This window comes from Mytilus galloprovincialis, chromosome 4 (genome assembly GCF_965363235.1).
Source record: "Mytilus galloprovincialis chromosome 4, xbMytGall1.hap1.1, whole genome shotgun sequence".
In the NCBI taxonomy this organism is placed as follows: domain Eukaryota; kingdom Metazoa; phylum Mollusca; class Bivalvia; order Mytilida; family Mytilidae; genus Mytilus; species Mytilus galloprovincialis.
The window spans coordinates 9,331,072-9,358,343 of NC_134841.1; the positions used below are offsets into that span (position 1 = coordinate 9,331,072).

General features: G+C 34.3%; 1 protein-coding gene across 7 annotated transcripts in view; it reads right to left on the bottom strand.

The window, feature by feature from the left end:
• Positions 1 to 27,272, bottom strand: part of LOC143071309 (uncharacterized) — a 98,331-nt gene that overhangs the window by 21,996 nt on the left and 49,063 nt on the right. For 6 of the 7 annotated variants that reach the window (XR_012976860.1, XR_012976858.1, XR_012976859.1 and 3 more), the window contains exons 10-12: positions 14,617 to 14,685; positions 13,014 to 13,085; positions 5,643 to 5,711 (exon numbers count right to left, since the gene is read on the bottom strand). Coding sequence is in view for 4 of the 7 variants with exons in the window: in XM_076245544.1 (XP_076101659.1) it covers positions 5,643 to 5,711; positions 13,014 to 13,085; positions 14,617 to 14,685 (210 nt within the window). In the remaining 3 variants the exon portion in view is untranslated. The remainder of the gene's footprint in view (positions 1 to 5,642; positions 5,712 to 13,013; positions 13,086 to 14,616; positions 14,686 to 27,272) is intronic. The other variant, XM_076245543.1, reaches the window with a different exon arrangement.

The window sequence follows — 27,272 nt, forward strand, 5'->3', positions numbered from 1 at the left end:
ATCATGACAACTTTAGAGCAAATTGCCATTAATGTTCATCTAAAATGAGTTTGACTTTGTGACTCGACTCACATGCAGATATAAATGTTTAAATCCTTGCACACACTAATGTTTGCCAAAAAGTGTGCACAAACAGTTGATTGAAAACAATATATCAGCTGTAAAAGCAAATTTTTATTAGCCTGATTAATATGTATGTAAAACATACTAGGGGCAACGTAACTATTTCATGTATTTTCTCTTATTAGCAGATTAATGCAAATTTATGAAGCATAATACTAAATTATTTTCGATATTATGACAAACATATAATTTATTTAGATTTTTAAAAAAGAAAACAAATTTGTAACTTATATATATATACATGTTTAACTATTTAATTGAATTACAAAGATATCCTTTTTCTTAAAAACGATATGAAAATAAAAGCGGTATTAGTTAGTTCACATTATACTGTATAATACTACTAAACATATTTAATTTCACCCATGTTTTTGCTATAATTATGCAATCTTCAGGCGACTGTGGTTAGTTATACGTCCTTATGTCGTTGCGAATATTAAGGACATTAAGCTACCAATAGTATGCTCCTTAAAACGAAATGCTTTAGGGTTATCGGATATTTCGTATTTGTTCTGTTCAAATAATCTTACTTTACTGAAAGTTTAAAAAATGACAAGTGTTTCATTTACAAAAAAACAAACTCATGCGTTTCTTCGAAAAAAGTCACGCGCGATTTTTTTCGAACGAAAGGAAAATTAGATCGATACGCGTTGCATTCACGCATGTCAATTGCGAACGAATCCGATCATTATTTTATCACAACGAGTCCACTAATACTGAAATTATCAGGAAATATTACATATCGGTTAAGAATTAGCTACTCTTATTGGATAATAAGGGGCAACCTGACTTCTATAATCTTAAGTGGTCTTTACCAGAAAAAAAGTTAACAGACTTTCCATGTTTATACACATTCCCACTATCTACTGATAGGCCCGCCCCTAAGCAACACATGGCTGCCCAGCATCTTAGGTCAGGCTAATGAACAAAATGACGGTATTCATGAATATTGGATAATAACAAAGTAAAGAAAATGTTATGTTTTTGTGTTAAAATATGATAAAAATGGTTACTCCTCAAGAGTTTAGATATAGATTTATGAAATGCTAACCATTTAAACTAAATAAAAAGAAACACATAGATTTGAAATTTAAAGCTAAACTAGATTACTTTCATTCACAAAAAAACAAGACATAGAATATGATATGATTATGATGATAAATTACAGGTTTAATTAAGCATGACTAATGAATGCCGATAAGTGTGTTCTGACAGCAGTAGGTCAACTTGTAAAACAAGCATCATTGCTCCAGTACTTATCAATTTGTTTATTGAACATTATTAAATTGGTTGCAATGAATTACATTGATTTCCCAGTTAAAGAAAAACCGATAATTTAACATGTGAAATAAACGTGGTTATTTCACTTTCTGACGTCATACAACAACAGGTGTTGTCAAGACGTCGATAATGGCGGATCAAAACAAATTGTGAATGCGTAGAAAAAAGATATAGTTATTTACATGTTTTACATTAATTTCTTTAAAAAAAGCCATTTGCCAATGTAATAAAAAGAATAACTAATGAAATAATTACTACACGATACACGCATTCGTGAATTAATGTGTTGTTCGGTCACTCGTTGAATATTTTTCGATATTTGAATTCTTCGATAAGTATAAATTCTATAAATATTTAACCGATTTTCTTTTTTTTTATCTCTAAGTAAAACATAAAGAACAAAAGAAAAATTTACTTATTATTTGCTTATATGTATAGTTGATTATTGAAGTTCGTTTTGGCTTTAAATTCATATAGACTCTTATCCTTTTAAAACAGAAATATTTGCACATTGTACCTTTTTCAAATTAAGAAAATAAAATATATAATTAAAACTTCTAAATACTTTTTTTTTATAATATAAAATATATGATAATAATCAAGTTTAAGCAGTAATATTCCAACAGAAGACCAAGTCATATAAAAATTAAACATTATTTTACTTATGAAGCATCTATTGAAATATATATTTTTATTATTATTATTCAAGTTTCCCCTATCTTATAACAAAATCGTTAGAATGAAGACAGTACAAACATAGATACTTTCATTTTTATATTTAATTCTTTAATTGCTGAATCTTTACATTATCATATATATAATGTAGTTATAAGAAATAATACATTCTAACTTGGATGTTTTATAGTATAATAAATTCTTAAATGAATGAAAAAATATCAGTTTCAATTCTAATTCAATTTGTAAACCAATCGAAATTTTGTTTCAAAATATTTTGAAATCAATAAGCACTGCCATCCCATTCCTTTTTAATTGATTTATTAATTAGTTTCATTCATTGAAATAATCTTTTATTTTGTTGAAAATTGACCACTTGACCTTCATTTCCCTAAAACAATATTATTAATGATTTAATTGCGAAAATTCCAAAACAATTCTATCAAATTAACTGTTTAGATAAGAATGTTTGACCGAGGTTTTGTTTGACAACATGTGCTGCCATCAAATGTTTACACATGTGGTAAATTGACCACAAGTGATTGGTCAATTAACTGATGATTGCCATGAGAGTGGATAGGTGTATTACCAGTGAGGCGTGGTTTCTCAGTTTAGATGGATGTCCCTTTGAAAAAAACGCAATTCGTTTAATAAGAATTAAAAAAACTATTTTTGTATACTGAAAAACTGCACATAAATGATGCCAATGACTTACAGTTATCACTTTCAATGGTTTAAACTCTTTCCTAAAGAAAAGGTACATTTTAACTCCAGTTTGCTTTAACAATTTAATTTTCAGAAATTTGAAAAAAACATTGTTCCTCAATTAAATTAACATAAAATGGCTCAGTCAATATCTCTTTCTTAGTCAATACCATTGCCTTATGGGCAGTCTATATATCACGATTATTACCAGTGACTATTATGTAAGTACACTTCAATTGGAAAATGCTCAAAGTATCGATACTTATAGATTCTACCACTGCATCAAGTGTGATACGATATTTCTTCACCCGAGACAGAAAACATTTTTCAATATTTGAAAATCAACTGTCGAGAACGGATGAATATCGTATTACATGAAATTTGTTGTGGAATCTGTTTCTCTAATGATTTCAAACTATACGCTCGCAAACTTATTCCTTTTTTTCGACTGAGCTGCAAAAAGACGTGTTTTTTTTGTGAAGTCATCAGACATGGTCGCATTTGTCATGCCGTCACAGTAGGAAATCAAGAAGAACGCAAGAAAATTCGACGTCAGAATCGGATTTTAACCAATGAAACTGAGATCAAACGAACTACACGTTGATTATTTTTTTATACAATGGGTGCAGAAAGAGATAAATTGCAAAAAAATAGAGAAATATATATAATGCACATAAAATATTGGTTAATACAATTCGGACAACTTGTCATGTGTAATTTAAGTAATTACTTCGGTAAAGTAATTTAATTAATTCCATTTCCAAATCTGTGTAATGGTAATTGGTGTAACTGATCATTTTCGCAATATAATGCATAGTTCAATTAATTACATTCTAATATAAATGACCCAACGTCTGAATGACACAATCGAATTTATTATGACCTGGATTGAAAATTTTATTTTACGAAATAAGTCTGTTAAGTTTGTTCATTCCATAAGTTGCAACCGAATCATTACAGCCTTGAGAATCATAAAAGCTGAATCCAAATTTACAAGGCTTATAAATCTTTTCGCAAGCTTAAGACACGTGTTGTTCTACACAAGTGTAACCGGTGACAATCGAAACCAGTATTTAAAAGACAAAAATCAGGTGAAAAACCTAATAGTTCGAAATTTCTTTTTGTTAAATGAGTATTTGTTTTAATTTACCTATAAAACGGCCATAAATCCAACTAAGTCATACACAAATTATATGAAGACAAGTGCGTTAATCCGACTTCGGAGTATGCAGTAAAAGTAATTATTATAAATAATCAAGAATTACTATACATTCACAAGGTAAGTCACCTATTTATATGATAAGCTTTATATTTTAAAAAAAACCGAGAATGTCGTTCGACTCTTTATTTTGTTTTCCCTCATATGTTATCACAACTTTGTTGTACATTGAGTAGTATTTTTACTACAGCTTTTCTTCCGGTGAATAACGATACAATCTTCACGAAAATCTTACCGACATCTTCTGTTATTTGTTAATAAGACACGTTATGCATGAGTACTGGTACATTTATTGATCGGTATAATATATAGATTATTCTAGAAAGCGAAACACTTTATAGTTGTACTAATTATTCAATTGCCGCAACGAAATTAAGAATGTATGGGTAAGAAGGACCATATCGTCGCTGGGCTTCTAAAATGTTGTAAATTACAAATTTGTCAAGAAAAAAATATCTCACAAACAGGCTTTGAAAATTTTGGCAAAATGCATGCTTCCAAAATGTCGTATGTGAAATTGAACATTTTTGTAAATAGCAGTGAAATAAAAACTTTGACATTTCTTGATTATCCAAGAACTTGAATTATTTTCACAGAAATAAAGAAATGTACAATTATTTTTTTCCCAAAGCCATTCTACAACGGTTTTCAAGTTTTCATATAACATTTTGGAAGCAAACTTTACAAACAACTGACATTGGCAATTTTGTAATATGTCTTACTTCACACATTTTGATTGGTCTAATGTATGCTATTTTGTAATTCCAAAGATTTCCTCCAGCTCAGACCATTAGTGTCAAAAAGTATTTTTAGCCAAAAAAGTCATATACGACATTTTTGAAGCCCAGCGACGATATATTACTTAAAAGTAACGCGTATGTTAAGGGAGAGATTTTTTAGTAACCAACATGATGATGTTCTTTTACGCAATGTCAATGTAAGTTATGAATAAATTCCTCTTTAGGTAGCGTCCTTCCTTCAGGTGATATATATCTAACAGTAATAATTTGCCAGTAAGCATGAAGGTTTAAATTCAACTCTTTTAAAACAAAACTACCGTAAAAATGTGTTGCTTATAATTTCTTTTAACTATAAAAAGGCATATTTTGCCATGCTTTTTTTTTTATCCCGCTTGATGAAAATAATAAGCTAACATTAAATTTATAGGAGATGATGCTTTTGAAGAATCTGAAATTCAAATATCTCGTCTTTGTGAAATAAATATGCCTAATCGAAATATATAATCATACCATTGTAACATAAATGAAATACTGCTTATTGTAGGAAATTTAAGTCCATCGTATGGCCTTCAACAATGAGGAAACAAAAACTATATCGTATGGTCAGCTATCAAATGCCTCAGCATGAATAATATGAACAATCGAATTCAGTGGTTTATGAAAAAAGTCATGTGTTCAAAACCTTGGTGTTGCATGTTGTTGTCACGCCATCTGGGACAAAAATGTACATACATGCAAGTCCACTGGTACATGTACCCGCGGAAACATGGATCGACAAGGACGTTAATGCAGAGAATGTTAAAATTGTTTTTGACATTATCAATCAGAGTTATTCAATATAAGATCAATGACGTAATTTTATGTTCTTTTTCTAATAATGAATAATTTGAAATACTTACAAAAGATATAATGAATTTGATAAAGATACGACGAATGACAAGTCAGAAATCTGGTTACCATCTAAATACCTATAAATAACAACAATTTGTTTAATCATAATTACATATATCTAAGCAATATGCAAATTTTCTAATCAAAAAATTCACAGCAAGATAAAAACTTCATGTTACATTAAAATACGAGTGACAGAAAACATTTATGTATCTGTATGTATGATAACATTGTGTACGATCATATGTTAACTGTCATTATAGAACTTCAATTTACCACATATTTCGAACGAAAACTTTAGGTGTTGCATTTGTTTTAAAACTGATATCATTATAGTCATTTTGCTACTTTGTTTAAATAACCAGCTGGAACAATATGGGCTTCCTATACAATCATAATTGGAAAGCCATATGCAGTCATATCATGAAAAATCCACATGGGACCTCTTCTGTTTATTAGAATCTTTAAGACGCATTTGAATATAAAGTAACCCTGCCGTTTATATAACTGTTTGACCAGAGTAGCGATCAAAGAAATAAGCCAATCTTTATCAATGCAGTTGACTTTCATAATGACGTCATAATTAGGAACAATGTGTCTTTTAATTGTCGGAAAAGACCAGGTGGTTACAAGAATTATTATTGCATAGTAATAAAATGAGAAAGCTTATAATAAATAGGGCGAAAGAAAATCAAATTAACATAAACTAGTAGTCTTTATCAAATGTTGATTACATGTTGCCTTTAGAATTTTGTAGGCTAATTAATAAGTAGAATAATAAATGGCATTTTCCTTATAGGGCTTGTCATCAACCAATATCGATACAGAGGGTGTAACCCTCCAAAAAGAGTTGATACCAATCCAAATATTGAAATCGATAGAGTGTAATAGGAACAACAACGATAGCCCTTTTCTTGAATGGGGATTATTTTGGAACTCTTTCTTTATCAAAAGAAACTCTTGTTGAGAACTGATTAGCAAAGGCCCAAATTTTAGCAATAATTTTAATTTTCCTTCATAGATGCTGGAATTCATTTTGTCTATTTTGAACGTTTATTTTATTTTAAACCTCTTAGCATTGCAATGCTTATTGTAACGTCTCTGAGTTTTATTTAACTCTTGTAAAACTAGTAAATAATGAGGTCAAGTGCTAAGTATTTATTTATTCATACTTACTAAAACTTTCAGTTTATAATACTGATTTTGAAGATTTGCTTAACCAATAGAAAACTGTTTACAAACGGGTTATCAAGTCCTTTTCGAGAATAATCATCAATGAGCTACTAAATTGAGATACATCCTTCAAATAACTGAGGCTCGAAAGAGCCTGTGTCACTCACCTTGGTCTATGTGCATATTAAACAAAGGACACAGATGGATTCATGACAAAATTATGGTTTGCTGTTGGTGATGTGTACGGATGCCATATGTGGAGCAGGATCTGCTTACCCTTCCAGAGCACCTAGTTTTTGGTGGGGTTCGTGTTGTTTATTCTTTCGTTTTCTATGTTGTGTCATGTGTACTATTGTTTGTCTGTTTGTCTTTTACATTTTTAGCCATACGTTATCTCTATTTACAGTTTACCTCTATCTATAATAAAATCTGCAAAATTTCTTTAAAATTACCAATTCAGGGGCAGCAGCCCAACAACAAATTGTCCGATTGGTCTGAAAATTTCAGGTAAGATAGATCTTGACCTACATTTTACCCCTACGTTCTATGCTTAGCCATGGCGGCCATCTTGGTTTGATGGCCGGGTCACCGGACACATTTTTAAACTTGGTACCCCAATGATGATTGTGGCCAAGCTTGGTTTAATTTGGCCCAGTAGTTTCTGAGGAGAAGATTTTGTAAAAGATTATAAAAATTGACGACAAATTGACAAAAAATTACTATAAAGGGCAATATCTCAGTAAGGGGTCAATTGGCCATTTTGGTCATGTTGACTTTTTTGTAGATCCTACTTTGCTGAACAGTATTGCTGTATACAGTTTATCTCTATCTATGAAAATATGAAAGATAATAACCAAAAGCAGCAAAATTTCCTTAAAATTACCAATTCAGGGGCAGCAGCCAAACAACAAGTTGCCCGATTCATCTGACAATTTCAGGGCGGATAGATCTTGACCTGATAAACTCAGTCAGATTTTGCTCTAAATGCTTTGGTTTCAGAGATATAAGTCAAAATCTACATTTTACCTCTATGTTCTATTTTTAGCCATGGTGGCCATCTTGGTTTGATGGCCGGGTCACCGGACACATTTTTAAACTTGGTACCCCAATGATGATTGTGGCCAAGCTTGGTTTAATTTGGCCCAGTAGTTTCTGAGGAGAAGATTTTGTAAAAGATTATAAAAATTGACGACAAATTGACAAAAAATTACTATAAAGGGCAATATCTCAGTAAGGGGTCAATTGGCCATTTTGGTCATGTTGACTTTTTTGTAGATCCTACTTTGCTGAACAGTATTGCTGTATACAGTTTATCTCTATCTATGAAAATATGAAAGATAATAACAAAAGCTGCAAAATTTCCTTAAAATTACCAATTCAAGGGCAGCAGCCAAACAACAAATTGCCCGATTCATCTGACAATTTCAGGGCGGATAGATCTTGACCTGATAAACTCAGTTAGATTTTGCTCTAAATGCTTTGGTTTCAGAAATATAAGTCAATATCTACATTTTACCCCTATGTTCTATTTTTAGCCATGGTGGCCATCTTGGTTTGATGGCCGGGTCACCGGACACATTTTAAAACTTGGTACCCTAATGATGATTGTGGCCAAGCTTGGTTTAATGTGGCCCAGTAGTTTCTGAGGAGAAGATTTTGTAAAAGATTATAAAAATTGACGACAAATTGACAAAAAATGACTATAATGGGCAATATCTCAGTAAGGGGTCAATTGGCCATTTTGGTCATGTTGACTTTTTTGTAGATCCTACTTTGCTGAACAGTATTGCTGTATACAGTTTATCTCTATCTATGAAAATATGAAAGATAATAACCAAAAGCTGCAAAATTTCCTTAAAATTACCAATTCAGGGGCAGCAGCCAAACAACAAGTTGCCCGATTCATCTGACAATTTCAGGGCGGATAGATCTTGACCTGATAAACTCAGTCAGATTTTGCTCTAATGCTTTGGTTTCAGAGATATAGACCAAAATCTACATTTTACCCCTATGTTCTATTTTTAGCCATGGTGGCTATCTTTGTTGGTTGGCCGGGTCACATGTATTCTTCTTAAAACTATATACCCCAATGATGATTGTGGCCCAGTATGGTTAAATTTGGCCTAGTAGTTTCAGAGGAGAAGATTCTTGTAAAAGTTAACGACGACGGACGCCAAGTCACAAGAAAGACTCACTTGGTCCTTCGGGTCAGGTAAGCTAAAGTGAGAATGACAATGGAAATAGGGAATGTGTCAAAGAGACAACAACCCGACAAAAGTGTACAAAACAGCCGATGGTCACCAATGAGTCTTCAACACAGAGAGAAAATCCATCCTGCACCGAAGGCGTACTTTAGCTGACAGCTAGATAAAAATGTGTACTAGTTCAGTGATAATGGACATCATACTAAAGTCCAAAATATATAAATGAACTAAAATTAAAATCATACAAGACTGACATAGACAAGAGGCTACTGACAAGTGATAGGCGCAAAAATGCGGTGGGGTGTTACATATTTTGTGAGATCTCAACCCTCCATCTATACCTCTTGCAAATGTAGAAAAACAAACACACAGCAATACGCAAAGTTAAACCCAGTTCCGGGCATCAATTTAACTGATGAAAAAAAAAAATATCTGCATCATATGAAAATCAAGCACAATCCCTTCCGTTAGGGATTTAAAATCATACTGTCAAAAAATATATGAGAAGAACATTACCCGTATCATGCCAACAACTGGTTTAAAAAGAAATAAAGCTATTTCCGATGAAAAGACCCTACGAGAGAATCAATATCAAAACCAAAATATGGCATCTTCAATGACCTGACACATTAACAATATCGTAACTTTGTCCTTCTTTGTTATAAAATCTTGTCAAAGGTTTGGTCAGCTTTTGAGGTGAATGCAAATATATTAGTGCTTTGTAAAGAATATTACCATACACGATTGGATGTGAAATACCTGAACATATAAGATGTCTGTATATTGATTTATAATTACGAACGATGTTTTGTACTGATGATAGCAATGAACAATTAACAATAGGAAATGAATAAAACATCTCTTTTATGATAAACTTTGGTTTTAAGCTTCCCATTACAGATCCAGATATCAATATCCAGGACAGGGCAGTGTTTGTGATCAGTATAAGCTTGATTTAAAGTCAGTTCAACAGGATAAATCGTTTTAGTTTACAAACTGAAGTCGTCTTTATTGAGAGCCAATATATCATCCAAATATCTAAAAGTATTCATTTATTAGTACTCCTGATAAACTTATAAATAAAAGTCATATTGCCATAGACTTTATGTTTTTTATCTTCGTTTTCTTACCTTCGTTGGAGATGATCTGATTGTGATTTTCATTAACAAAATCATGCTATATAGATCATGTAAAATGTGTTGCTGTATATCTTTTAGTGTATCTAAGTTTTCGCACTTTCATTAGAAAGAAGATCATAACAATACAACATTTGATTTTATTGACCGTAAAATTATAAAACGTTTGTCTTAGTACATGTAGGTAAGAAATGTATTACTTGGGTCACTCATCCTAACGTTCCTTTTCTTAAATTATATTTTCTTTAATACAAACATTCAACAATTCAAACGTTTTATTATTATATTTGGTAAATAAAGGTTTCAAATATACTAACCACAAAAATAGAACGATACTCAACATTGACTCGATCATGAATGTCTTTTTAATTTGTTTTAACCATTTCGTATCAATTTTGTATTTCATTAAATATACAAACTTTACAAAGAAAAAGATGAGATACCTCATTACATAAGCTTTTCGAAGATGTCTGTCAACAAGAAAATAGATTATGTATTCAATTTTCCTGTCATCTCTTACAACGACAACATCTCTTAATCTGCGACACATGGATCTAAATTCAGCGAAATGATATTCCACTCATTTGGTAGGCGGTGCATAATTGGTCTTTTGATATTTGGGGCTGCCATTGTTAACAGAAATATTGTCTAGATTGACGTGTGATAGACGTCGCCAAGGTATAATGTGTATACTATTTGCACAAAATATTGGATGCAAAGTCATTGAAGTTCTTAAGAAAAGAATGACGATTTCCATGCACAACAAATGCTTGGTAAATTGCAGAGATATTTTTGTTTCGATAAAAATGCAAGTTATACAATAGTTAATAATTTATGGGTCAGTACAATTGTGATTTCTGTCCAAAATATCAAGATGCCACCACCAAAGTGACGTTTATGCACACATACATCTAGATAACGTTTATTTTGGCGTCTAAGAACTATAAAGGCAACAGTAGTATACCGATGTTCAAACTCATAAATCCATGGACAAAAAACAAAATCGGGATAACAAACTAAAACTGAGGGAAACGTATTAAATATAAGAGGAGAACAACGACACAACACTACAATGTAACACACACAGAAACGGACCAAGCAACAGACAAAATCCCACGAGAATAACAAATATAACATCAAAACCAAATACATGAATTTGGGATAGACAAGTACCGTGACACGTCTTATCGCAATGTGAATTTACACTAAAAAATAAGAGAAAACAAACGACGCAACGTTAAAATGTAACACATACAGAAACGAACTATAATATAACAATGGCCATATTCCTGACTTGGTACAGGACATTTTTAAAGAAAAAAAATGGCGGGTTGAACCTGGTTTTGTAGCATGTCAAACCTCCCCTTTTATAGCCATGTGAAACTATATCATACTTTAAAAGAAGGACGAAAGATACAAGAGACAGTCAAACTTATACATCGAAAATAAAATGTCAAAATGACAACGACATGGCTAAAAAGGTAAAAGATAAACAGACAAATAAGAGAACACAAGATACAACAAAGAAAACTAAAGACTAAACAACACTAAAAACTATGGGTGATCGCAGGAACTCAAGCAGGTAAAGCAGATCTTGCTCCACATGTGGCACCCGTCGTGTTGCTCATTTTATTTCAAACCCTGGTAAGTAGTCTAATTCGGTAGGATTAATTTGTGAAAAAGGAACGGGATTGTAGTCACGATATAAAGAACATATCAACCACCACGAGCAGCAACACTCTATCAAGGAAATCAGGATAGAATAAACAAGTCCGGATCTTTTAATTTTGTTTAAATATCTGAAATTATCCATAATGAATTTTAAGAAAATAAATGTTAACTTACCCAGTTCATGAAATGTAAACATTGTAAGCAAAAACACACTATACTAGTACTCAATTTGATTGTGATGACATAATAATTTCTATTGCATTTCAAGCTACTACTATATAGTGACCAAAATAAAAAATGTAGACTTTACATTTTGGGTTTAAAAGATAATAATCAGATCAAAAACATGTACCACCAATAGTTTTCATAAATTATATAACAATAAATTATGTTATGTTTTAATTTCGAGATCTACCTAAGTATTAAAATGATTACCATTCAGAATTGATCAGTTAGATTAATATTATACTGCATATTATCTACGGGTTTATTAACAGTATTACCACTGATAATGAGGGTATGTTATATGACGACCTATGCTCACGTTATCTTTCGTCTTGCAAAAGTCGAAAAAAGGTTGGTTTACAATATCCAACCATTCACAACATTCCCAATTTGACTGATAAATTTTTGAAGCATTGAATTCAATCGTTCTAAATATTATCTATCTTTTATAACCGGATAATTGTCATATGCAAAGGTATTAAACAATGTAAACAAACATGTCATATTCGTGAAGATAATATGTACAAAATACTTTTCGAAATGAAAGCCCCCTTTTAATCTGTTTCGAATTATGACTTTACGTTATAATTGATCATATTGTTTAGTGTGTAATAGATATGCAAGCACGTTTTAGCATGGAAACAAACTGTTGATGATGAAACATCGTTTCCAGACAATCTAAGTAATGCACAAAAGGAATAAAGTCTAGATTTCCACACGCGAACCTCACATATATGCAATCGACGTATTTTAATTGTAAGAAATCCTAAACATTAAAAAAAATAAAAAAATAGCTCAAAGTGAAAATTCAAATTTATGAACCTATCATGACTTAATAAATACTGCCAGTTAATCGTCTTAAGAACTGAAATTACATTTAAAAACAGGATCAAGAATATAGAAAGTATCCTGGAAAAAAATAAAAGCCTAGTTGTACAATGTACCATGTTAAAAATACGCATGTACTTACAAATGCCGTAATTGACTTAATCTGTGGAATGTTCCATTCGCTATGTCATCGAAAGAGTTGTTTTTCAGTGATCTAATTTAAAAAAAAAATGTATAAAAAAACAATTTAAAAAGTATTGACAAGATTTATATAGGTATTTTTTAACACTACGAAAACGATCATTAACTTCCCACTACTAGTATTATTTAACAGTAAGATACACAGTGGAAAAACGGTCAGGAGCCACTATTGATAGAATCTAAATGCAAGTTATCATACTTTTGAACGATTACATCTTTTGGTTGCTGTTTCGTTAACAAATTGCTGAAATCTTTTGTTTTTTAATCCATACTAGTATGAGCCAAAGTTCAAGTATTATTATCACTCTAATGAAATGTTTTCTTAAATTTGAGAATAAAACTCAAATTGAGAATGAAGGAGACCATTACTATTTACAATGAATCACAAAATACTGAACTACGAGAAAAATTCAATGCTCAGAGTCCCTTTTCAAATGGCGAAATCAAAATCAAAACACATCGAACGAAAGGGTAACAAGTGTCATGCATTTTAAAAAAGATAAAGCTAATTAAAAAGAAAACACCTAACGTGTATGAAAGTCGTAGCAAACTCCATTTTATTGTGTTCATGATCAGCGTATGTGGTAAGACTGGGAATTCGAAGTCCTCGACAAATACTTTCTGTCATGTTCTGTAAATCAAATCACATATCAAGAAACATAACTTGACATGTTTGTCCTACAATCTGTGAAAAATTGGATTACGTGTTTTTAAAACAAACGTGTTCTCTGTAATTTGAAGCATTTAGTAGCACATCATGCATTGCAAATTAATCACTATTGACTATTGGTCAGTGATCAACGTAAATGGAATGAGTATTATATAATTAAACAATGATCTTACACAAGGATACATTTACTAAATAAGACATATCCGTATAAAGGTAGTGTATTCGACCCGTTTAGACACATGATACTCCATACACTGAATACACGTATAACACAATATTAAAACATCCCATCTTAAAAATAACGTAATGTGAAAATTAAACTTACAGAAACATTCTGCAAAAATGACCTTCGTATGGACATACCACGTAACCCCTTGACAGAATTACAAGAATAAAAAAAAATGCCGAAAAGAATTTTTCGCGACGTGTACAAGGATTAATGTTAATGCTTCTGATGACAAATAAATGACAATATATTTTTTTTTACTGTATATGAAAAGTCGAAAAAGTTTAAAAAAGGTAGATTTCTTTTTAAATTGAAAACTATCTTTCGGAATAAAAAACTTACGTTTTCTTGCAGTGAATATCAAGAGAAAACTGTCACATTATCTTAAAGACAAATGTATACACTACCGTATATTGTTGTCAATGTCAATAAGACAACCCTCACCAAATTACATTTGATGGTATGTTTGGTTCATTATTTAACTACTCGATCCCAAATGTATGTATGTGTTCTGCATGTTCTGGTATACAATTATAGTACAAATATATTGTATCACCATTTAAACGCAAATACGTGTAATCAATTATAGCGTAAAATGTAGTGAATAAACATGATGACAGGAGATATAAAGAGAGCTCTATAACTTACAATGTGGACAATGTCGTTGGTAGATATTCAATAAACAACGCATCATAGATCATGTTTTCATCTAAATACCTATAATTAAAACACATGAAATTGATAGGCGGTAATCTGCAAGCGTTTTGCTTCGATTGGCTTCTAATAAAGAATGGTGTTTTTGTTGTTCATACTTATAATTAACATAGTAACGTTATTGTAGCAACGTCTCGTAACGTAGCGTTAACAAATTAAAACTTATAGAGCGACGAAGTATTTTCATTTCAGTTCGGGGTGTGAATTAATATCGTCGTTTTATCTTTATCCATTCAAAATCTAAGGTTATTAAATATATAAATATAGGAAGATGTGGGTTGAGTGCAAATGAGACAACTCTCCATCCAAGTAACAATTTTATATAAGTAATGTTCGCATTATTTGTTTGACTTAATACGGAATTTGAATGTAATTTGTTTAGATTTGGTGCTTGAAGGAGTAGACAATAACAATCAAAATTAAGGAGTAAACAAAACCAAAGGACATTTATATTAACAGTTATGAATAATAATTAAGAAACAACACGAACTTCACTAAAAACCGGGAGTGAAATCAGGTTCTTCGGAAGGGTAAGCCTTTCCTGCATCGTATACGGCAGCCGTCGTGTTATTTCTTTGTTCATTTCGGTAATGATGGAAGGTTATTATGAGTGAGGAAGAATATCAGATATGATTTCTGATACACTTTTGTCATAATGGCCAATCAGATTCGATAAAGCCCTAACATGACCCTCTTTTTTAGCTAAAATTTTAAATCACGATTTATTGACCAATATCACAATGAGTCATAGCTTATACAGTGACTAGGTAGGAAATAAGTATTTTTGTTGAAAATTTAGGTTCGTACGTTCTACTGATGACGTCATAAACAGCACTCATTTTATTTTCTACGACACATCAACGAAAGATGGTAAATTTCCATTGATTATTGGACAGGAAACATAGAGCGCATACGTCGACGAAAAAGATGTTTGTAATTACATTTTACTTATTAAAATTTAATATATAGTTTTTCGACGCCTGCACTCTGTTTCCTGGTCCTAAATTTGGTTCAAATCCTGCCAATTTTGTAGGTTCGATAAGCCAAAAGATTATTGATTATTTACGTTTCTACGTCTTATTCATGACGTCACATATAATACTAATTTTGTTCAACGTAAAACAAAAAAAAATGGGTACACTAATATTGATTTATGGAAGGAAACATAGAGCGCACGCGTCGACAAAAAGACCTTTAAAAATAATGTTTTCAATAATGTTTGAGATATTAAGTTTGTCAACGCCTGCGCTCTATGTTTCCTGGTCCTAAATTTGGCTTAAATCCGATCAATTTTGTGAAAACCGCCAAAATCTTTTATTTTGACCCAATTGGAATGTAAAAAATCAACGCTTTGGAATAAAACTTTGACAGATATATTTATATAACTTTTTCATATGTCTTTAAGTCAACTCAAAACAGTTTTTTTTATCATGTAACATAAAACTTTATAATCTAAGCCATTAATGGCCCTTAACGAACTTACTCCTTTCGTTAAAATGTTTTATTTTGATCTATTTAGAATGTAAAAATCAACGCAACAGAAAAAAAAAAACTCTGACACAAATAGTTATATTTAACTTTCTCATATGTCTTTAAGACAACTTAAAACATTTTTTAACTTGTACCGTTGAACTTTATAATCGGGGCCGAATATGGTCCTTAACAAACTGTCTCATTTGATACGCAAATGGTTTAATCTCATTCATTGCATAAAAAGAATAACGACGGATATATAGGAACACTGATCGACAGTGGGATGGAACACTTACATTACATAGTAAGTGATTCAACAATTAGAATTCATTATGTTCATTATGCTCCGAACATTATGAAAGCAGGTTTTGCCATAAATTGAAAAGACGAAGCATTTTGACATCTCTTCAGTATGATTACAGGATGCTTATCTATATTCACAAGCACTAATTTTTCTGCAGCGGAAGTGCATTTCGACAATCAATGTCTCTTCAGTGATGCTTGAGGCCAAAATGATTGAAAATCCAAAGCTTTTAAAAAAAACTTATATACTAGAACACATTCGTGAAATCGCTGGTCCGTGACTGAATTAAAAGAGGGACGAAAGATACCAAAGGGACAGTCAAACTCATAAATCTTAAACAAACTGACAACGCCATCGCTAAAAATGAAAAAGACAAACAGAAAAACAATAGTACACATGACACAACATAGAAAACTAAAGAATAAACAACACGAACCCCACCAAAAACTAGGGGTGATCTCAGATGCTCCGGAAGGGTAAGCAGATCCTGCTTCACATGTGGCACCCGTCGTGTTGCTTATATGATTACAAATCCGGTAAATAGTCTAATTCGGTAGGTCACATTCATGAACGGGAAGGGGATTGTAGTTACGACGTAAGGAACATATCCGATATCATTTGTGAAACGGTTATTCCATTACGGTCAACCAACTCGTGCTTACCCTTAAAGTATATAACTATGTGTATTCCTTATTTTAGCCTGGATATTTAGTATTGATATTGTTGTCTGATAAAGTCATGCTGATTATAAGATGCACAGTTTTCTCTACTTTCAAAATCTTTCTGTTGAAAACCGTCGACCTGGTACTTATCAATTACTGGTAATATTAACTTATTGAAAATCAAAAGGGCCTGGAATGGAGAAATTTTTTTATCAACAGCTTTGTCCAATATTAATTATAAATAAAGTTGAATTCTTTGTTTCGCTGTTTTGCGTCATGCTGGTTAAAAAATGTAAAAAAGTATTCGTATTGTCATCTTTTAAATTCATGCCGATTAAAATACTACAATAGGAAACAATGTGACAATGATAGCATTTAGTAGTGTCACCCTGTGATTTTGACCCGCGTATATAGCAAATCCTAAATACACCGTTTGATGGTGCGCCTGTCAGATGCGGAACGTACAGATAAGGTATAAGAAGCAGGTGAATATACTATTGGTATCGGTATCGGTTTTGACCTTGAACTTGTTTACTATTGGCAATATTTAATTATGTGGAAAACAAAAGAACCTTTACTTTGTTTTTATTTCTTACATCTACAACACCGCCTAGCACTGCGTAGAGACCTTTTTTTGGTTTTAATTGGATGATAAATGTGTTTGATTGAACAACTCTTCAATACTTCTTTAAATGAACTTTATATATGTAATTTTATAACACTCATTAGTGTGTTAAAGTTACATTCTTACACACTTATATCATTTAAATTAGTATCTGCATCAGTTTATTTATAAACTGATCCACACCTAGATAGATTGAATGTTGATTGTTGCTATTTTTAGACACTATATATATAAATATATATAATATCTCAGAAGCCATGGGTTCAAATCCCGGCGAGGGAAGAACAACAAATTTGCTTAAGCAAATTTACATATCTACATTTTTGGGTTGATGTTTAGACGAGTTGTATATACATAATGTACACAGCCATGAATCACCATCATTGCTGCTGATCCGATGGATAAATCTGTTGTACAGTTGTCACTGACTAAGACGTACTTATAGATATAATTATATTCTGTGACTCTATCTTGCATTAATTTGTAGGATCCTTAACTATAGATAACTGAGCTGATCTGTTACAATAACATCTCCATGCCTTATATACCATGTACTGTAGTACGACGCTAGATTAAAACTGACAAGGAAAGGTAACACACGGCCACTGAAAGCTTTATTATTGTTAAGCCCAGGTGGTCGTGTGGTCTAGCGCGAAGGCTATAGTGCAGGCGAGTAGGTGTCATGATATCTCAGTAGCATGGGTTCCAAGCCTGGCGAGGGAAGAACAAAACATTTGCGAAAGCAAATTAATAGATCTAACATTGTTGGGTTGATTTTTAGACGAGTTGTATATACATAATGTACACAGCCATGAATCATGTACTGTAGTACGACGCTAGATTAAAACTTACGAGGAAAGGTAACAGACGGCCACTGAAAGCTTTATTATTGTGAAGCCCAGGTGGTCGTGTGGTCTAGCGGGACGACTACAGTGCAGGCGATTAGGTGTCACGATATCTCAGAAGCATGGGGTCGAATCCCGGCGAGGGAAGAACAAAAAATTTGCGAAAGCAAATTTACAGATCTAACATTGTTGGGTTGATGTTTAGACGAGTTGTATATACATAATGTACACAGCCATGAATCACCATCATTGCTGGTGATCCGATGGATAAATCTGTTGTACAGTTGTCACTGACTCAGACGTACGTATATATATAATTATTTTCTGTACTGTATCTTGTGTTAATTTGTAGGATCCTTTTCTTTAGATAATTGAGCTGATCTGTAACAATAACATCTCCATGCCTTATATATCATGTACTGTAGTACGACGCTAGATTAAAACTGACGAGGAAAGGTAACACAAGGCCACTAAAAGCTTTATTACTGTGTAGACCAGGTGGTCGTGTGGTTTAGCGGGACGGCTACAGTGCAGGCGATTAGGTGTCACGATATCCCAGTAGCATGGGTTCGAATCCCGGCGAGGAAAGAACAAAAAATTTGAGAAAGTCAATTTACAGATCTAACATTGTTGGGTTGCTGTTGAGACGAGTTGTATATACATAATGTACACAGCCATAAATCACCATCATTGCTGGTGATCTGATGGATAAATCTGTTGTAAAGTTGTCAATGACTCAGACGTACTTATATATATAATTATTTTCAGTGACTGCATCTTGCATCAATTTGTAGATCCTTTACTATAGATACCTGAGCTGATCTGTAACAATAACATCTCCATGCCTTATATATCATGTACTGTAGTACGACGCTAGATTCAAACTGACGAGGAAAGGTAACACACGGTCACTGAAAGCTTTACTACTGTGAAGACCAGGTGGTCATGTGGTCTAGCAGGACGGCTACAGTGCAGGCAATTAGGTCTCACGATATCTCAGTAGCATGGGTTCGAATCCCGGCGAGGAAAGAACAAAATATTTGCGAAAGCATATTTACAGATCTAACATTGTTGGGTTGATGTTTATATGAGTTGTATATACATAATGTACACAGTCATGAATCATGTACTGTAGTACGACGATAGATTCAAACTGATGAGGAAAGGTAACACACGGCCACTGAAAGCTTTATTATTGTGAAGCCCAGGTGGTCGTGTGGTCTAGCGGGACGGCGACAGTGCAGGCGATTAGGTGTCACGATATCTCAGTAGCATGGGTTCGAATCCCGACGAGGGAAGAACAAAATATTTGCGAAAGCAAATTTACAGATCTAACATTGTTGGGTTAATGTTTAGACGAGTTGTATATACATAATGTACACAGCCATAAATCACCATCATTGCTGGTGATCCGATGGGTAAATCTGTTGTAGAGTTTACTTTTCTACATTGGTTAGAGGTATAGGGGGAGGGTTGAGATCTCACAAACATGTTTAACCCCGCCGCATTTTTGCGCCTGTCCCAAGTAAGGAGCCTCTGGCCTTTGTTAGTCTTGTATTAATTTAATTTTAGTTTCTTGTGTACAATTTGGAAATTAGTATGGCGTTCATTATCACTGGACTAGTATATATTTGTTTAGGGGCCAGCTGAAGAACGCCTCCGGGTGCGGGAATTTCTCGCTACATTTAAGACCTGTTGGTGACCCTCTGCTGTTGTTTTTTATTTGGTCGGGTTGTTGTCTCGTTGACACATTCCCCATTTCTATTCTCAATTTTATTGTCACTGACTCAGACGTACTTATATATATAATTATTTTCTGTGACTGTATCTTGCATTAATTTGTAGGATCCTTAACTATAGATAATTGAGCTGATCTGTAACAATAACATCTCCATGCCTTATATATCATGTACTGTAGTACGATGCTAGATTAAAACTGACGAGGAAAGGTAACACACGGCCACTAAAAGCTTTATTACTGTGAAGAGCAGGCGGTCGTGTGGTATAGCGGGACGCCTTCAGTGCAGGCGATTAGGTGTCACGATATCTTAGTAGCATTTTTTCGAATCGTGGCGAGGGAAGAACAAAAAAATTGCAAAAGCAAATTTACAGATCTAACATTGTTGAGTTGATGTTTAGACGAGTTGTGTATACATAATGTACACAGCCATGAATCACCATCATTGCTGGTGATGCGATGGATAAATCTGTTGTAGAGTTGTCACTGACTCAGACGTACTTATAGATATAATTATTTTCTGTTACTGTATCTTGCATTAATTTGTAGGATCCTTAACTATAGATAATTGAGCTGATCTGTAACAATAACATCTCCATGCCTTATATATCATGTACTGTAGTACGACGCTAGATTAAAACTGACGAGGAAAGGTAACACACGGCCACTGAAACCTTTACTACTGTGAAGACCAGGTGGTCGTGTGGTCTAGCGGGACGGCTACAGTGCAGGCGATTAAGTGTCATGATATCTCAGTAGCATGGGTACGAATGCCGGCGAGAAAAGAACAAAAAATTTGCGAAAGCAAATTTACAGATCTTACATTGTTGGGTTGATGTTTAGACGAGTTGTATAAACCTAATGTACACAGCCATGAATCACCATCATTGCTGGTGATCCGATGGATAAATCTGTTGTAGAGTTGTCACTGACTCAGACGTACTTATAGATATAATTATTTTCTGTTACTGTATCTTGCATTAATATGTAGGATCCTTAACTATAGATAATTGAGCTGATCTGTACCAATAACATCTCCATGCCTTATATATCATGTACTGTAGTACGACGCTAGATTATGACTGACGAGGAAAGGTAACACACGGCCACTGAAAGCTTTATTATTGTGACGCCCAGGTAGTCGTGTGGTCTAGCGGGACGGCTACAGTGCAGGCGATTATGTGTCACGATATCTCAGTAGCATGGGTTCGAATCCCGGCGAGGGAAGAACAAAATATTTGCGAAAGCAAATTTACAGATCTAACATTGTTGGGTTGATGTTTAGACGAGTTGTATATACCTAATGTACACAGCCATGAATCACCATCATTGCTGGTGATCCGATGGGTAAATCTGTTGTAGAGTTGTCACTGACTCAGACGTACTTATATATATAATTATTTTCTGTGACTGTATCTTGCATTAATTTGTAGGATCCTTTACTATAGATAATGGAGCTGATCTGTAACAATAACATCTCCATGCCTTATATATCATGTACTGTAGTACGACGCTAGATTAAACCTGACGAGGAAAGGTAACACACGGCCACTGAAATCTTCATTACTGTGAAGACCAGGTGGTCGTGTGGTCTAGCGGGACGGCTTTAGTGCAGGCGATTAGGTGTCACGATATCTCAGTAGCATGGGTTTGAATCCCGGCGAGGGAAGAACAAAAAAATTGCGAAAGCAAATTTACAGATCTAACATTTCTGAGTTGATGTTTAGACGAGTTGTATATACATAATGTACACAGCCATAAATCACCATCATCATTGGTGGTGATCCGATGGATAAATCTGTTGTAGAGCTGTCACTGACTCAGACGTACTTATAGATATAATTATTTTCTGTGACTGTATCTTGCATTACTTTGTAGGATCCTTAACTATAGATAATTGAGCTGATGTGTAACAATAACATCTCCATGCCTTATATATCATGTACTGTAGTACGACGCAAGATTAAAACTGACGAGGAAAGGTAACACACGGCCACTGAAAGCTTTATTATTGTGACGCCCAGGTGGTCGTGTGGTCTAGCGGGACGGCTACAGTACAGGCGATTAGGTGTCACAATATCTCAGTAGCATGGGTACGAATCCCGGCGAGGGAAGAACAAAATATTTGCGAAAGCAAATTTACAGATCTAACATTGTTGGGTTGATGTTTAGACGAGTTGTATATACATAATGTACACAGCCATAAATCACCATCATTGCTGGTGATCCGATGGGTAAATCTGTTGTAGAGTTGTCACTGACTCAGACGTACTTATATATATAATTATTTTCTGTGACTGTATCTTGCATTAATTTGTAGGATCCTTAACTATAGATAATTGAGCTGATCTGTAACAATAACATCTCCATGCCTTATATATCATGTACTGTAGTACGACGCTAGATTAAAACTGACGAGGAAAGGTAACACACGGCCACTGACAGCTTTATTACTGTGAAGAGCATGTGGTCGTGTGGTATAGCGGGACGGCTTCAGTGCAGGCGATTAGGTGTCACGATATCTCAGTAGCATGGGTTCGAATCCCGGCGAGGGAAGAACAAAAAATTTGCGAAAGCAAATTTACAGATCTAACATTGTTGAGTTGATGTTTAGACGAGTTGTATATACATAATGTACACAGCCATGAATCACCATCATCATTGGTGGAGATGCGATGGGGAAATCTGTTGTAGAGTTGTCACTGACTCAGACGTACTTATAGATATAATTATTTTCTGTGACTGTATCTTGCATTAATTTGTAGGATCCTTAACTATAGATAATTGAGATGATCTGTAACAATAACATCTCCATGCCTTATATATCATGTACTGTAGTACGACGCTAGATTAAAACTGACGAGGAAAGGTAACACACGGCCACTAAAAGCTTTATTATTGTGAAGCAAAGGTGGTCGTGTGGTCTAGCGGGACGGCTACAGTGCAGGCGATTAGGTGTCACGATATCTCAGTAGTATGGGTTTGAATCCCGGCGAGTTAAGAACAAAAAAATTGCGAAAGCAAATTTACAGATCTAACATTTCTGAGTTGATGTTTAGACGAGTTGTATATACATAATGTACACAGCCATAAATCACCATCATCATTGGTGGTGATCCGATGGATAAATCTGTTGTAGAGCTGTCACTGACTCAGACGTACTTATAGATATAATTATTTTCTGTGACTGTATCTTGCATTACTTTGTAGGATCCTTAACTATAGATAATTGAGCTGATGTGTAACAATAACATCTCCATGCCTTATATATCATGTACTGTAGTACGACGCAAGATTAAAACTGACGAGGAAAGGTAACACACGGCCACTGAAAGCTTTATTATTGTGACGCCCAGGTGGTCGTGTGGTCTAGCGGGACGGCTACAGTACAGGCGATTAGGTGTCACAATATCTCAGTAGCATGGGTACGAATCCCGGCGAGGGAAGAACAAAATATTTGCGAAAGCAAATTTACAGATCTAACATTGTTGGGTTGATGTTTAGACGAGTTGTATATACATAATGTACACAGCCATAAATCACCATCATTGCTGGTGATCCGATGGGTAAATCTGTTGTAGAGTTGTCACTGACTCAGACGTACTTATATATATAATTATTTTCTGTGACTGTATCTTGCATTAATTTGTAGGATCCTTAACTATAGATAATTGAGCTGATCTGTAACAATAACATCTCCATGCCTTATATATCATGTACTGTAGTACGACGCTAGATTAAAACTGACGAGGAAAGGTAACACACGGCCACTGACAGCTTTATTACTGTGAAGAGCATGTGGTCGTGTGGTATAGCGGGACGGCTTCAGTGCAGGCGATTAGGTGTCACGATATCTCAGTAGCATGGGTTCGAATCCCGGCGAGGGAAGAACAAAAAATTTGCGAAAGCAAATTTACAGATCTAACATTGTTGAGTTGATGTTTAGACGAGTTGTATATACATAATGTACACAGCCATGAATCACCATCATCATTGGTGGAGATGCGATGGGGAAATCTGTTGTAGAGTTGTCACTGACTCAGACGTACTTATAGATATAATTATTTTCTGTGACTGTATCTTGCATTAATTTGTAGGATCCTTAACTATAGATAATTGAGATGATCTGTAACAATAACATCTCCATGCCTTATATATCATGTACTGTAGTACGACGCTAGATTAAAACTGACGAGGAAAGGTAACACACGGCCACTAAAAGCTTTATTATTGTGAAGCAAAGGTGGTCGTGTGGTCTAGCGGGACGGCTACAGTGCAGGCGATTAGGTGTCACGATATCTCAGTAGTATGGGTTTGAATCCCGGCGAGTTAAGAACAAAAAAATTGCGAAAGCAAATTTACAGATCTAACATTTCTGAGTTGATGTTTAGACGAGTTGTATATACATAATGTACACAGCCATAAATCACCATCATCATTGGTGGTGATCCGATGGATAAATCTGTTGTAGAGCTGTCACTGACTCAGACGTACTTATAGATATAATTATTTTCTGTGACTGTATCTTGCATTACTTTGGAGGATCCTTAACTATAGATAATTGAGCTGATGTGTAACAATAACATCTCCATGCCTTATATATCATGTACTGTAGTACGACGCAAGATTAAAACTGACGAGGAAAGGTAACACACGGCCACTGAAAGCTTTATTATTGTGACGCCCAGGTGGTCGTGTGGTCTAGCGGGACGGCTACAGTACAGGCGATTAGGTGTCACAATATCTCAGTAGCATGGGTACGAATCCCGGCGAGGGAAGAACAAAATATTTGCGAAAGCAAATTTACAGATCTAACATTGTTGGGTTGATGTTTAGACGAGTTGTATATACATAATGTACACAGCCATAAATCACCATCATTGCTGGTCATCCGATGGGTAAATCTGTTGTAGAGTTGTCACTGACTCAGACGTACTTATATATATAATTATTTTCTGTGACTGTATCTTGCATTAATTTGTAGGATCCTTAACTATAGATAATTGAGCTGATCTGTAACAATAACATCTCCATGCCTTATATATCATGTACTGTAGTACGACGCTAGATTAAAACTGACGAGGAAAGGTAACACACGGCCACTGACAGCTTTATTACTGTGAAGAGCATGTGGTCGTGTGGTATAGCGGGACGGCTTCAGTGCAGGCGATTAGGTGTCACGATATCTCAGTAGCATGGGTTCGAATCCCGGCGAGGGAAGAACAAAAAATTTGCGAAAGCAAATTTACAGATCTAACATTGTTGAGTTGATGTTTAGACGAGTTGTATATACATAATGTACACAGCCATGAATCACCATCATCATTGGTGGAGATGCGATGGGGAAATCTGTTGTAGAGTTGTCACTGACTCAGACGTACTTATAGATATAATTATTTTCTGTGACTGTATCTTGCATTAATTTGTAGGATCCTTAACTATAGATAATTGAGATGATCTGTAACAATAACATCTCCATGCCTTATATATCATGTACTGTAGTACAACGCAAGATTAAAACTGACGAGGAAAGGTAACACACGGCCACCGAAAGCTTTATTATTGTGAAGCAAAGGTGGTCGTGTGGTTTAGCGGGACGGCTACAGTGCAGGCGATTAGGTGTCACGATATCTCAGTAGTATGGGTTCGAATCCCGGCGAGGATGGAACAAAATATTTGCGAAAGCAAATTTACAGATCTAACATTGTTGGGTTGATGTTAGACGAGTTGTATATACATCATGTACACAGCCATAGATCACCATCATTGCTGGTGATCCGATGGGTAAATCTGTTGTAGAGTTGTCACTGACTCAGACGTACTTATAGATATAATTATTTTCTGTTACTGTATCTTGCATTAATTTGTAGGATCCTTAACTATAGATAATTGAGCTGATCTGTAACAATAACATCTCCATGCCTTATATATCATGTACTGTAGTACGACGCTAGATTAAAACTGACGAGGAAAGGTAACACACGGCCACTGAAAGCTTTATTATTGTGAAGCAAAGGTGGTCGTGTGGTCTAGCGGGACGGCTACAGTGCAGGCGATTAGGTGTCACGATATCTCAGTATTATGGGTTCGAATCCCGGCGAGGGAAGAACAAAATATTTGCGAAAGCAAATTTACAGATCTAACATTGTTGGGTTGATGTTTAGACGAGTTGTATATTCATAATGTACACATCCATAAATCACCATCATTGCGGATGATCCGATGGGTAAATCTGTTGTAGAGTTGTCACTGACTCAGACGTACTTATATATATAATTATTTTCTGTGACTGTATCTTGCATTAATTTGTAGGATCCTTAACTATAGATAATTGAGCTGATCTGTAACAATAACATCTCCATGCCTTATATATCTATCATGTACTGTAGTACGACGCTAGATTAAAACTGACGAGGAAAGGTAACACACGGCCACTGAAAGATTTATTATTGTGACGCCCAGGTAGTCGTGTGGTCTAGCGGGACGGCTACAGTGCAGGCGATTAGGTGTCACGATATCTCAGTAGCATGGGTTCGAATCCCGGCGAGGGAAGAACAAAATATTTGCGAAAGCAAATTTACAGATCTAACATTGTTGGGTTGATGTTTAGACGAGTTGCATATTTATAATGTACACATCCATAAATCACCATCATTGCGGATGATCCGATGGGTAAATCTGTTGTAGAGTTGTCACTGACTCAGACGTACTTATATATATAATTATTTTCTGTGACTGTATCTTGCATTAATTTGTAGGATCCTTAACTATAGATAATTGAGCTGATCTGTAACAATAACATCTCCATGCCTTATATATCTATCATGTACTGTAGTACGACGCTAGATTAAAACTGACGAGGAAAGGTAACACACGGCCACTGAAAGCTTTATTATTGTGACGCCCAGGTAGTCGTGTGGTCTAGCGGGACGGCTACAGTGTA